Consider the following 15,181-nt stretch of genomic DNA (forward strand, 5'->3'; position numbering starts at 1 on the left):
GGACAAATCAACTTTTATAAAGTTGCCTCATAAACTCTTAAAGAATGCATCTGAGAACAATTATATTTAGCTTGATATGTATAAAAACACTGTTATTTAAGTTTTACATTGGGTTGCCATGTTTTATGTCAAATAACGATTCCAATTACTCCTTGAACCAATCACAGGAATAATCACACAACCACTATCCAGCTGTTGAGACTGTAAGCTGCTGTGAGTGTTGATTTATTCAATATGTTTTTCAGAGACTGGGGTTGACACATAATTGACAAGGAATCTAATGATCTATTTCTTTCGGTGGTATTGAGCTTCACAACAGGGGGTTTGGTTAATAATAAATGTCAAACTAGCTGACGCTACAGAGCCATCATTCATTGGATCCATAGATCTGATGCTGTCTGCAAAGGAAGGCACGTGTCGATCAAAGAGCGTAGGAGTTTATTTGGAACAAAGTTTTCTGGAGTTATGGAGATTTAGTCTCACTCAGACTTTTGTGGAATATTTACCAGAAGATGACAGTTTGATCCCCGTTTCTATAAAATGTAAACCTTTCAGCCTGCATCAGCAGAAATACACTGCACGCATGAGTTAATGTAATCTTTAAACTAAGTACAACAAACAAGTATACTAAGACTGTCTATTTGCAATAAATCACTGAATTTCTCAAATGTGATTAACCACAGTCTTAATTACATATTTAAATTCTATTGATTTTCATTTTGCTATGCTTTTATTTTGATTCATCTTAGACCATATTTGACTTCCTGTTTGCTTAAAAAAAAATAGCAGAGTGAAAGTTACAACATTAACTTAACCGTGGTAAAAGGAGCTTGTTGCAGATGGAACCATAAACGACAACAGCTGAAGTTTGCTGTGATAACATAAAATAAAAGTTTAATGTCACATGGTGAATATTAGTTTGGATTCATCAACTGAGCTGTCTAGGAGTTTTATTATTTTCAGTGAAATGAGCCAATCAAAGGCTCAGTGGTGTCGTTACTGCCATGGCTGCAGAAAGATGCAACAATGATGATGTGCAGAAAATAGCCTGTGATCAAAGTGTTTTTCATGATTAAATCTTTAACACAGGCAGCGCTCAATCATTCACACATTTTCCACTGAATTCACACTTTTCCTGTCTGTTCTTGGTAAAGAAGTAGGAACTTTCACGGCATGTTCTTTATAACTTCTGATAGAGATTCTGATAGACTTCGGATGAAATTGGACAGACTGAGCACAGCAAAGTATGCTGCAGATGTAACAACGCTGAATCAAAAGGAGAAAGACAGAAACGAAGCATAAACAAATCAATTTAACGAAACAGGAAACAACGAAGACACAAGACGAACGGATTGAAAGATCTGAGCTCTGCGTCGCTCGTGTTTACGTTCGGCTCATCCTCCATCATGCTGTCTGATGTAACCTGATCATCCGTTCCATCGCTGTCTGCAGGATACAGTACATTCATTACTGTACTGTGTTGCATAAAGCGCTGAACACACAGCCCTGTTCAAAAACAGGTCTGCAGTGTCCCTGAGGTCTCAGCATCCTGGGAACAATGGATTCTAGATAAACATAATTTATTATACTTGCTCCATCTGTTGGAGAGATTCCCAGGAGGAGGTGGCACACAGAGTGGAGCGTCTCCAGCCACTGTGAGAGCACGCTATGTTTTATTTACAGGCCTAGTTAGCTCGTCTTATCATTATCCCGCTCCTGGGTCTGAATGGGATAGATTAAAGGTGCTGCATTATATCACCTCCTATCTCCAATCTGCAGTGTTACTTTTAGCTCTTGGCTGTTTTTCATTTCGCTTCAGCTATTATGTCTTTATTCTTTTCTCATCTTACCAACAAGCTCTTTACCCTCTGTACTTTTGGCCATGAGAAAATGGGCAGACTATAATTTCCCCCTCCTCTTCAGCAGGTTAAAGTAGGGATCAGGTGAAAAGATGTGAAGGGAATCGCAAAGGAGTGGGGAGGATAACACAATGGCCCAACTGCAAGAACCTTCATGCAGTTTTGCAAATAGTGCCCAGGCAATACAGCCAGGATTTGAAGTCTGTATCTGTTGATTTCTTTCTGTTTTTGTCTGTATTCATGTTTGCACGTCTGTTAAAAGCTCTCTGAACAGTATGCCTCAAGAACTTTCGCCAAGAAACAGCTACAGCTTCTTAATTGCTGTTGTCTCATAAATATGCATTCATGGGAATGGATAATGAGGGTGTTCCGGCTCAAATTGGCTCCTCTGAAACTCCGGGCAACAGGTCCATGATTCAAGGTGTTACAAGTGCACCTGTCAGATAACACGCCAACTCATCCCAGTGCAAATATAAAGGGAGGATCTCCTCATCTCGTCTGTCACTTCACACAGGCCTGTGAGCCTCCACACCATCTGCCTCTGCTGCTGACAAACACTTTAAAACTCCCTGCACACGGAGGGAAGACAGACTCCACTGCGGGCAGGGAAACTGGATGATAAAGCTGCTTCTTTTGAAGACCAGAGCTTTCACTCCAGAAGAAGAAGCTCCTTGAAGCCTCGATGCAAGAGAGAGGGAGACGGAGCGGGAGGGCCTGGTTGCAGCAGCGATAGTGTCAAAGCACAGGGAGGTGAAATAATACACACGACAGGAGGGTCTGGTTGCTAATCAATGTGTGACAGGAAAAAAAATGAAAGCACCCATTGATTGCATTGCAGGTGGGCAGGAGGTGTGGGAATATCAAGAGCATGTGCATGTCTTGGTGGCTCTCAAACGCGTACCCTTCCTGCTGGGAGTGCATGCAGGAGTCTGAGAGAATGAGCAGTGATTAAAAATCGACTGTGTTTTAACGGACTGAGGAAATAAGTGTTTCAAAGCAAATGTTAAGCTTTTCACTGCTCCTCTGTAAACCCGTCAAGCGTCTTTCTTGTGTTTCCTGCTTGGCTTCCTGCTCACACACAAGTCTAGTGCAAATATGGCCACTTAATCCTTTAAAAAGTACCAAGTAAAAATCAGGTTAGCTTACTTCACGTTTCTTCCCCTCAGCTGTCAGCCTCATGAACAATGTCCCCTCACCCCCCACAGGACAAATTCCTTGTATATGCAAATGTACTTGGCAATAAAAAACGATTCTGATTTAAGCTCATGTGTTGTCTGAGGAGCTGGTATTTTTACACTGTTTAACAGGAAACAAAGTCAGAACATAAGATTTGTCTAAATATAGGTATGTTCATGTTACTTTGAAAAGCACACCAAAAGTGTTACCATATTGGTGCTATAAATCCATGTTCAGCACACAATGTTTAATGTTTCTTTCATAACTAGATAATTCAGCTGTTCTGTTCATTTAAAACATGTTCAATGAAGGTGAACACTGGTGCAACTATAGTGGAAAAAATTGATAGTGTGGTCTCATGAAGTGTGTGCCTGTGTGTGTGTGTGTGTGTGTGTGTGTGTGTGTGTGTGTGTGTGTGTGTGTGTGTGTGTATCATCTCTGAAGTCTTACCTTAAACAGGCCATGCTTGTGACTGTGCTGGCCCAGCCACACTCCGCTGCCTGGGGTGAGTTCCATCTGAGGAGGGTCTATCACCCGCTCGTAAATCCTGCAAACAACAAATCAAAAATGTTTGGTTATAATAACGACAAACACAAACAATCACACACACACACACACGCACACATACTCACACACAATTTCTCTTTTAGTCCCGGTCTGGCAGAAACACTGATCCAATACAGCTGAATGTCAGAGTAAATCCAACCAACCGTGTGCATGTCCTCTCCCTCCCTCCATCCCTCGCCTGCCTCCCACGCCCCTTCATGAGAAGCAGAGAACGAGGAGCATGGCTGCTCTCCTCAAGCATGACAGCCTGTCTCGCCCCACGGCTCTCTAACACGGTATTGATATCTGGACGTGGGACATAGGCTGGATTAACTGCCCAACGCCTGACACAGACACAAACAGACTTTGGCATTATCAAGGCAAACACCCTCAGCATTGTTCAGCACCAGTTTTTCCTCCAATAAGGTGGGCTTAACGATGCTAGTGAGCTCAGATGGGCCTGTGTGAGGATGTCAGGGAACAATCTGTCTACTCCTCCTCTTCACTCCATGAGCCCATGCAGAGAGACACACTCAGAGTAGGGAGCTGATTTCTCTCTTCTTCTCTGTATGTAAAGAGCCATGTATTAGTCATTTACAAGCTGTACTGTAAAACACACCATACGAGCTAAATGCACTGGGCCATTAAATGTTACGTTTTGTCATTAACACCGAGCTAAACTACTCACTGTGAAGAAGTCAAACGTAGTTTATGCAGCTAATCTGTGCAGCTCTGCAGCTCTCACAGTGCAGGGCAGCGTTTGCCAGAACGCACTGTTGACTGCCGATGTTCCCCTTCAAATAAACACCAAGGAGGCCTGACCCAAATACAAGCAACCAGTCCTGCACAAAGTAGAAATAAATCATGGTTCTGAAGAGAAATTGAGTTAAATCATGATTTCTGTTTGGGTCAGTGCTTCTGCTTCAAAGCTCATATATTATTTGCTAACGTGTTATCAATTTGCACAATGGAACTTAAGGACAGGAAACATCGCCATGGTAACAGGGGGCTCCACCAATCAGAGACGTCGCTGATACATTTTATGATCGTAGGTAGTGCTTTCTTTTCTCGTAGATCGCAAACAAATATGAAGGTTGATATCAGAAGCACGTAGCTGGTAGTGAATCTACTTTGGATGGTTAATAATCACATCCGCAACGGAGAAAATGAGTTAATGTTTTTTCTTACTTCTAGAAACACACTGTTGAGTTCTGCAAGCGAGCTGGCCAGGTTCGAATCCGACCTGTAGCTCCTTTCATTCACCACGGTTACTGACTACCTAGCCACTGTCCCTTCTCTCAAATAAAGGCGCGAAAGTGTCCAAAAATGAACCCTCAAAGATGTTGTGTGGATGTGATCTTAACATTGATACTGCTGGAATGTGATAGAAAAGAATGAGGCTTTTCACTGGGAACCATTTTAGAAGTGTTCATGCAGGAAACTTATAGAAGTATAGAAGGACAGAAGTAATGCCAAGCAGAAAAGGGATGTGCTCCCAGACTTTTTTTTTCATGTCCTGACACCACAGACTGCAGCCATCAACAGCTCATTATAGATGACATGATAAATCGGCATACTTTACAGCATCATTAACAGCACTTTTCAATCACCATGTTGCAGGATCCAGTGAGTAATTACTATAGACACACCAGAGAAGACTTTATTTAAAAATGGTGTCTGATTAATGGAAATTTACAGGCCTTGTCTCTTATGTTATGTCTTTAAATGACAAAAGAACCCTTTAAATAAAATAAAAAATAAACTAAATATTGAAAATTGCAGACTTCAGAATATTAGCAATAGCCTTTCACTTTCTTCATAAAGATAATAAGATTTCACAGTTTCAACAGTGGAGTCCATGATCCCTCAGTTGCATTCAAATTGCCCACCTATGCATGAAAGGTTAGACAAATTGAACATTACCTGCTGCTGTTAGCTCAAATTTAAAGCGCTCAACCACAACAAAAAAACATTTTGTCATGGAGCAGTCACCTGAAATGCCATGCATTTGTCACTGAGGTTTGTGTTGACAGGGATTATTCATTATTTAGTCTTTTTTTGGCACTTTGTCAAAGCTGGTCCTTTTTAAATAACACAGGAAGTAACGGCCCAGCACCTTTATATGTTTGAGTCATCAGAATCAGAAGAGGGTGCAGAAACCCTTGTGACTGAAAATCACTCATTTCCTCTGAGTTATAAATGCTTTTAAATCCTTTGTATGGTTAGCAGTCAGAGCACATGTGCAACATTAGCTAAACTGTCTGTATTTGTCCTCAGAGCTATGATAAGCTGATTGATGAATCTGAAACATTAGTTCATTTTGTGTTTTAATTTAAAATAGTTCGACAATGGCCTGATTATAGCCACCTGCAGATGAAACTCTGAACAGCACACACAATAAATCCTTTGTGCACCATGCAAACAGTCCACTTGTAGGACCAAATCCTCTTCACATGGGGCACTAACCAATAGGCTACCAGCACCACTAACTTGACAAACTTTTTTTTCATGTCGAATCAGAAACACCCATTTCATCCACCTATCCATCCATCCGTCTCCTTCCGCCAATCTGGAGTCAGGTCGCGGTGACAGCTCGCACAGTCAAAATGAAAATGTCATGCCTGTAACAACAGTCTTTTCTGAGCTCAAATTCTCCATCTGCAGTATATTTCACATTACTAGTTGACCATTAAGCAAGGGTGACGCCAAATACACGAGTAAATACAAAATAGTATGATTTCTAAGTGGAATAAGCAGTGGTACTGGGCTGTTGCTAAATCTTGAGAAAGGTAATACTAATGAATAAAAACTAGTTGTGTGTGAAGTGTCTTGCAGAGAATTCATGACACAGTGTAGCCAGATAAACCGGAGCTATCACTTCATCCATAACCAGAAAAATAGGGCAGCAGTGCTCCACTTCTACACAGCACCTCTTAACCTTCATCTTGTCTGTGTGGATGTGAGTGAGAGAGAGAACCACATCTTGATACAGAAGGAAGACCCAGGCAGGTGTGAAGAGACTCGGCCATCATTCATCCGAATGACGAGGATGTAGCAAAGGGAAAAAAGATGAGATGTGGAAAGTGGTGCATTATGGCCGGCTCGAGCAGTAGAAGCTCTGTATGCTAGACACTGCATAAATCCACATCTGAGTACATAACACATACTTTGTTGACAGTCCACTTCAATAAGCTGCCAGGCCACCTCGTTTCCACCGATTTACCGAGTGAATTGAATAAACTATATTTAATCTCGGGCAGTCAGGATGTGAGCTACACTGGCTGGCTTTTTCCCACATTTCATCTCAAGCATGTGATAAGATAAATCTATTAATAAGACTAAATAAACACCAAAAAAAAAGTAACAAACTAGCAAAAGCTGTGTCTATCGTCTATCTTGAGGCTTACAAGTCAGAACATGCTTAAACCGACAGCTTTCATCTTCAAAAGTGAGAACCAATATTTTGGTCTTTGGCAGCCGTCACAGCTCCTGTTCAAAAAGAACAATCTCAATCACAGCCTTCATTTTTTGCTCTGCCAATATCTGTCAGCCACTCTAAAAACTCCAGACCACTTCCAATTTTCCACTCATTGAGTTTGAGACACTTTCTGTCATGTTTGTGTCTTTTCACTGCCAGGGAGACAGAAGTAAGAAATTGAGAGTTGAAGTTTTTTTTTTTTTTTTTTTTTTTTTTTATCAGTCCCCTCACTGTGGGACACAATTCTGAAATGACTCTGTTTATCCTCAGCCAAAAGCACGAGCTGGGATGTGTCACATTCCTGGAGGTACAGGAGTTAAAACTACTGTAGCAATATGGTCAGGAAACTAAAAAAAAAAGATTGTCCTGAATGCTGTTAAAGGCAAAATGTTACTTGGGATTCACTACCTAACCAGTTTCCCCCGAGGATTCAATTTATGTGGTGGTTGCTCACCTTCCCCCACTTAATCATTCTAGAAAATAATGTATTTATTTGGTTTGTTTTGATTTGGTTGTGTCCCCCAGCTCGAGCCTCCTTCTTTGACCTTAACTAGGTTGGTCACTAGCATTGGTCAGGGACTGTCGTTCAAGTCACAATAAAACAGACGGCTCTATGCTCACCTGATCTGACACTTTGAGCTTTGTAAGATACAAAACATCATGAAGTCTAATGAAGGTGTATGCTAGGCTCAACAGTGTGGTTCACTGAAGGAAAAAATCCCTTCCATTTTCTCCACAGCAGATTTGATTATTAGCCATAATTTCTTAACTCCAGGGTAGAGTTACCACGAGCTACCACAACTCTGAAATGCTTTTATATGCTCCTGTTGAAGACACAAGATTGTATAGTAACAACCTCCTTTTTTTCCCCAATCTCTGGGACAATTACTAAACTACCCACAATCCTCGGCATCATGTTTTCAATTTCCCAGCAAAAACGTCTCTGTCATCTATCATTTTAAAAACTCAATAAATTATCTGACTGATTTACTACTCTCTCACCTTTAAATGGTATAGTAACCATCAATCTGTCATCAACCTGTTTTCAAAAAAATCCTCTTCATAAAGCACAGGTACTAAACATCAACACCAAGGCCAAGACAATGTAACACAGCCTGGAATTGCAGTTTTTATTGTCATAGCGAGCAGAGGTTTTAATGACCTCATTTGCAGTATCTTTAAATATTCATACCAGAACAAAGTTTCCACTGACTATATATTGATTTGACTTAGTAACAACGTAAGAAACAAATGAGCTGTCTCTCTAATGCTGCAGCAGGATCAAAGTGAAAGGTTAGGGTTAATCGATTGTTTTTTATTGTTTCATTAACCAAAATCATAACGGTTTCCCTCAGGTGTACTGTAGAATACATCTCAACCAGAGATTGTAAATAGGACGAGGCCGGAGTGACATCAGCCCTCTGTTACACAAGGGGGGCTCCGAGGGATCATCAGCAGCAGTCGCCATGCTGGAAATCCTGTTTCAACCTAACTTTCAGTCAACCTAACGACAGGCTGAGAGCTGGAGCTGAGACGACGTTACGCTTCTTGATGAACCGTTACATCGTGCTCACCTGTCAATCATGCCAGCTGCGAGCCTAACTCTTTAAAACTGTCACCCCTGTACAGTTTGTGCCAGTGATGCTAATCTGCTCCTAGAGTCAGCCTCAAGTGGACACTCGAAGAACTGCAGGATTTTGCGCTTACGCATTTGCTTCATTTTTCAAGAGCGGAAGTTGCTGCTTGATCTAAAAAGCTGTAGAGTGTAGGTCCTGCTTTATGAAAAGCAACACAGTTACACAGTCCTTCAACTCCTTTGCTGCACAATTAAAAACATTTGAGAACTAGAAAGAAGAGAAAAATGTTGCCAGGCAATGTAATATGCAAAAGAGTAATGTTTCAACACACAAAAAAAAACAATTATAAAAAAGCCACTTAACAGCAAACAAACATATCTTGGAGATAGCTTTGCTTGTTTTACTCTTTTAAAGCAGCCTTCCTCTTCCTTATGTTGTAATGTTTCAGGAGGATTTTGTTTTTTGTCTTCTTTAAGATCTCAAGCTGTGTCAGATACTGTTGTGAGCCCGTTGAAACACTGCATGGGATTTCAGAGTGTATACACAAACTTGCCTTGACTTTAGTTCTGTCTCAGCGCCCGCAGTAAATGTCTTCATCATGGTGCCGCTCAGCTGTGCAAGCCAAGCTGAAACATTCTTCACGGTACCACCATGGAGTACAAAATACCAAACACACAAGTTACCGGGTACGGATGAAGACGGAAGTGAAGATATAATGGGAACACCATGTACAAGAATTATCGCGACATGTTTTTTTCTTTTGTACACACAAGTCATACCACAGTGACTTTCATGTAGTTATAATAATCTGACCTCTCAGCTACAGCCCGTTTGCTGAGATTGGATATCAATTCTGCCTCATTAATGTGAGTTTCTCCTATGCTGTACAGTGAGAGCAACTGTTCAGCACTTTCCTTATGCTAATGTTCTGTTTATACTGTGTTATGCTTGCATAAAGCCAACATAATACAAGAAGACATTAATCTTATTCAGTGGTAGATCCGAGCTGAGTTTGAAATTGAGGCCAGGGTGAGATAAAGAAAAGGCTTCTACTTCTAAAAGGGTATCTGCCGGTCTCTCTCATACCGCTTAAGAGCTTGGAACAAATCAAACTGTAGCAGCTCCACTCAAACTGGAGCTCTGCCACCTACAGCGGTTGAGCATTATGCTCTCAAATGGCAGACCTGTGATTTGAGTCAATATTCCCATGTGTTGTTAAACCCACTCTAAGAGAACCTTTTTTGGGGAGGTAGAAATTCTTAATAAAAAAAATAAAAAAATAAAATATGGGCAGAAAAGGATTTTCTACCCCCATGAACATGTGTTTTTTTTTGGTTTTTTTTACCTCGGCAAAGCTATGCAGAAGATTAAAAAAAAGCAGACTATACCGATAAGAACTAGAGCATAGCTTTAAAAAGGAGAATAAACTGTTACCTAAAACTGGAGCACATTGACACAAGGCGGCAGATATATCACATTTAATGGATAAAATGACCCAAATTCCCTTTTCCCCCAGCTTGGTGCATGGATAGGACTGGTGTTCCCTACATGTAGATGAAGATAGAGTCTAATCTGGCTGTGTCACCTAATTCCCAAAGGAACAGTATGCCTGCTTCCTCTTGTCTAAGATCTCTGTAATTACTTCACCTCGACAATGACCTTATCTGTTGGTAGAAGCTCCTGTCCTTCTCTGATAAGACACGTCTACTGTAGCTGCAGATATATTCAATAGAAAGAAAAAAAAAATAGGAGATGGTGAGGCTGGTAAGACTGTGTGTGTACACTCTTGTCTGGATGTGTGTGTCCCCTGGGTCTCCTTGTCGCAGGAAGCTCCTCCTGTCCTCCTCCTCCGTATAACTGCCATCTGGGGGCCCGGAGCCGGGGCGCCTGCCCGCATGAGGTGGGTGGGACCCTGCTGTGCTGAGTGCAGGGAGGCTACAGTAATGACACACTCCATCACACCTTACACAAGGCAGCAGTGAACCTGAGACACAGGAGGGCTATTGCAGAGGACTAACAGCCTCAGATCTGCTCCTTAAAAGTGAAGTCAAAGAGTTGAACAGCAGGATGATGGAGGCTCACAGAGGGCTAATGATGGCAGAAGGCTGACAAAGCTTGGGCCACAAATCACGAGCCAAGTATGAATTCATCACACAACAAGATGTTAGGGCAACTGTTGCAGATAGCCAGGTACAACACTAATGACTGTTGCAGAGCAGTAATGTGAAACAAGTCATGGAGACTTGGAGAAAATGAAGGGTGTCCTGCTTAAAAAGAAACATGCTTAATCACGGGTATGTCCACAATTTGAAAGAGTGGAAGTCTCCATTGATGCACACTTCAGCATCGTATTGTGCTTTTTACATTCAATGACTACTATACTGTGTGCATCATATTGATTTTTCCTCCACAGTCTCCCCACTTAATAACAAGCCCTCTTCTGTCTTGCTGTAAACACCAGTTCAAGTCAAGGCCATCATTTCTAATACTATCTTTGCTGTCCCAGGACAGAACCAGATTATTCCAACATGACGCATGTCCTGTTAACATAAGGCAAGGCTACTCTGCTACTGTGGTAGGACACACTCACATGAGAAGGTACAGTATAAATACCAGATTTTCTGCAAAAATGACTGCTGGCCAGTTTGCTTCTTCAACTGAAGACGATGCACACTTCAAGCAAGACAAACTTGGCCCGCTGCCAAAGTTACATACTGTGGTAAACGAATGGTCGAGCCGTGCCTTCGAGAAAGGAGAGCTGCTATTCTCACTGTTAAAAGGTATAACACACCTTTTATCCAAATGTTGCATATTTCATTTGCTTTAAGAGCTGTCAGCTGTATTTCCAGTAACCTACAACCTCCTGATCTCGGTAGTCAACCAGACTGTTCTTAGTAATCACTGGTGTGCCCTGGCTGAATAGATGAAAAATAGAGTTTGTTTTTTTCAGGTCTTACAAGGTGACCGAGCTGGGATTCATCAAGCCCCGACTTGTATAAGCCAGAGTAACATGTCCAGGAACTTTCTCCTTATGCTGTTTGTCTTTATTATCCCCGTATGAGCTCTTAACAAAAGGCAGAAAGCCCAAAAATGACCATTAAGTGAAAATATTTATAGTGGAAAATTAAATTAAAAACTAATTAGCACTAGTTTCTATTCAGCTCTTGATTTCTAATTCACCCGCTCAGGCCTCAAATCAAAGTCAGGTGATTAGTGCAACCTGATGGAAAATAATGTGTGTTGCATCAGTGGAATAGCAGGCCAGTAACACTGATTGAAAAACCTTCTTAAATGGTAGACTTTTGTCTGCACAGCCTGACTCACATGAGGAACACATTACAGAAAATCAATTGAAAGAAAAGACTTTCCACCAGCGCTCATTGACATTTAAAAATTTCCTTCATTAGGCTTGCGAGGGCAGGAGCAGTAATTACTCGTAGAGGTCTGTGAGAGCTGCTGCACTGGAACTGCAGCCACACATTGATCTAAATGTGGGTTATTCTGCTGGAGTTACCTCATTGATTAGAGACCCAGGGGCCACATATAATTTCCTCTGCGCTTTCATTGCGCTTCTTATCGAGTGCATCTGTGACAATGCAAGCACAAAGTAAAACAAAAAGAGCTGCATGGTCGAAGGTGCCAAGTGTTTGAAACTCCCAAAGCTTGCCGAGGAGAAGGGCAAAGGTGTGAAGGGGACAGACTGCATCATGTGGCATTATTAACCTGATTTTGACTCATTATCATTCTCTGTGCAACACCTTCCCCGTTAGCATGGGCGTCAGTGATGAAGTAATAAAGTAATGAATGCTTGACGCTCTGCTGAGCAGCCTGGGCACTGCCCTTCACAGGAAATTAAAGTGTTACACTTGAGCTGCTCGTATGGAGAAATAGTTTGAAATCGTCATGCATGGTTTTACTATGACTAAATCCTCCAGAAATGTGTCTTTGAATTATAAAAAAAACATAAAGTTTGGTACAAGATAGAGCAAATGGTTTCTGTTAAACTGAACAAAGCACGGTTGTGGCAAATGGCATCCCGACTGGCATCCGCCTGCCTTTGCACAAACAATGCTGCAGGTGAAAATCAAAAATGTGCAGCCCAAAAACAACATTTTGAGTTAAATGAGTCAGCTTCAAAGGAGACAGCTGCCATCTGCAGGTAATCACTTCAATTGGTTACTGAAGAGCGAGATATCAATGTAAGCAATTAGCATACACCATGCAACTGGAGATGCCTTAATTAGTTCTCAAACATTTAATGTAATGCTAAAGTATTGGTTTATTAAGGCTATAATATTGCTGTTACTTAAAAAAATATTAGCATCACACTTAAGAAGCTGAAAATAGACATCGGAGTTTGGAAGTTAACACCTAAAGCTGTATGATATTAACTGCACTCTTTACTGCAGACAATATTTCTGCTCAGTGTAAACAGCCTTTGAGTGGATTTTATATGATTAATTGTATAATAAACTAGAGCTTAAAGCCCAATGCCAACCAAATATTAGTATTAATTTCATTTATACAGAACCTTTAAAAACTTAACATCACAAAGTCAGTTGACATACAGTGAAGGAGAAAAAGAACAAAGCAAAAAAACAAGAACAACATAAAAAACATCCAACACCCAAATGAAAATACCCAACAAACATTTTTATCCCAACACTCACAAAACCAATCTTCAGAACCACCATGAAAACATCTTAAGAACCCATCATGAGAACCACCTATAGACTAATCAAAAGAACCACCAGTAGAACCATCATAAGAACCCAATCAACAGAAGAACCCATTGTGAGCTGGTACCAAGAGGACCCAATATTTTAGATGATGTAATCAATTAAAAGACAAAGAAATAATAAGAGCTCAAAGCGGATAAAAACAGATAACAGCAATACGAAGGAAGAAGATTTAAAGGCGGTAAGAACAATTCAAAGTGGTTCAGAAATACCAATAATAGCAGAAAAAGATACAAGACAGACACTTAAAGCATTACTAAATGAGAACATTCAAATAATAAAGTCATGAAAGTTTAGAGAAACCAATGACTACTTCTGAATTTTGAAAATTTTCAGACGTTATTTATACCATAAGATCAAGTACATTTAGAAGCCTGTAGTGGATTTGTATTTTCTGTGGCTTTTAATCTCCCCAGACATAACCCTATTATAAAACAACAACACCAAATGGATTATGGGATATCTGAAAAACTGTGCCCTGTTATATGCCAGGTGTTTCTTTATATGCAAAGATGGAAAGAGGCTGACAAATGGACAGAGCTTTTCAGAAGAGGTTTAGCTTCATTGCTAACTCTATCGTTATGCAAATGTTCCATTCCAGTCTAACAGCCTTGTTCTTGTCCTAATGATAGTATTGGCCGAGCTGATGAGCTGTTTAGCAGGTAAGAAAGAAAAGGAAAAGAAGACTGAACATACCTTCCAGCTCACTGGCTTCTTTAATGAGCAAAGCAAAATGTCATTTTCTAGCTGCTGGACACAAAAGCAGTACGAGTCCCATGTCATTATAAGATCTTTAAGGAGGAGAGCCCCCAATGTCTCCCATCCTTCATTAGCCAAGTGAGTAATGAAACAGACAATATTTCATAGACTACGTAGAAATCTGAACGAAGGCAAATGAATGAAGAACAGTTCAAAAGTCATTGCCGCTTCTCTCTTTGCATAAATATGTTGATCTTTGAAATTCAGGAACCTTAAAAGATCTAATGCAAATCTCTCTGAGCCTTAATTTGATTCTTTAAATGAACACTGACACTAACAGCACTGCGTGAACAGAATTTGGGAATAAAAGAGAGGAAAAAATAGTTGCCATAAAAAATAAATACTTGTAATTTATGGCGAGAAAAAGACAGCTAAAATATAATTGAATTAAAGCAGCATGGAGCTCTGAATGAACCCAATGCAAACACCTTGTGTTCTTCATATTTGCTGAACTGATCCAGTTGTTCTTATTCACCATTTTTAAGATTACCTCGAACATTGTCTTCACATAATTTGCATTTAGAAATCAAGTGTTTCTACTTTCTGTCAGTGTCAGAATATTATCGGTTATTATGCAAAAGCCATCAGTGCTGACTGTCAGCTGTTTTGAAGAATTAATTAGGACAATTTTCAAAACTGCCACGATGGGACAGAACGAGACAAACAGAAAGAGGATAAAAGAGGCGACAGGGAGAGCTCATGTGTTTTCAATAAAGATTTTTGAAGTCATCACACAGTAACAGAAACACATACGGCTGCAGTGAGATTTCTGATAATGTGTTCAGTGTAACAGTGAGGGAAAGAAATCAAGTAAAACAGTGGCCAGTGGCAGTTTGCTCCTAATAAAACCAATAACAGCCCCACTTTTAGGCACAAAAACAGCTCGTTAATGCCGTAACTACATCTTAAACATTGATGTCCCGGGATGATTTATGGGCCAAATGAGATGAATAATGCAGATCAGACTCCACCGTTAGCCAAGCTTCTGGTTAATTCAGGCCACGTAAATGCCTCTCCATTGCTATGTCTCCCTGCTGTTCAAGCATC

General features: G+C 40.6%; 1 protein-coding gene across 1 annotated transcript in view; it reads right to left on the reverse strand.

Moving 5' to 3' along the window:
- Positions 1-15,181, reverse strand: part of LOC306821143 (protein kinase C-binding protein NELL1-like) — a 225,987-nt gene that overhangs the window by 153,129 nt on the left and 57,677 nt on the right. Inside the window, exon 5 of the mRNA XM_079339382.1 lies at positions 3,486-3,582. Coding sequence (XP_079195508.1) covers positions 3,486-3,582 — 97 coding nt within the window. The remainder of the gene's footprint in view (positions 1-3,485; positions 3,583-15,181) is intronic.

Source organism: Symphodus melops (assembly GCF_947650265.1).
Source record: "Symphodus melops genome assembly, chromosome: 3".
Classification (NCBI taxonomy): domain Eukaryota; kingdom Metazoa; phylum Chordata; class Actinopteri; order Labriformes; family Labridae; genus Symphodus; species Symphodus melops.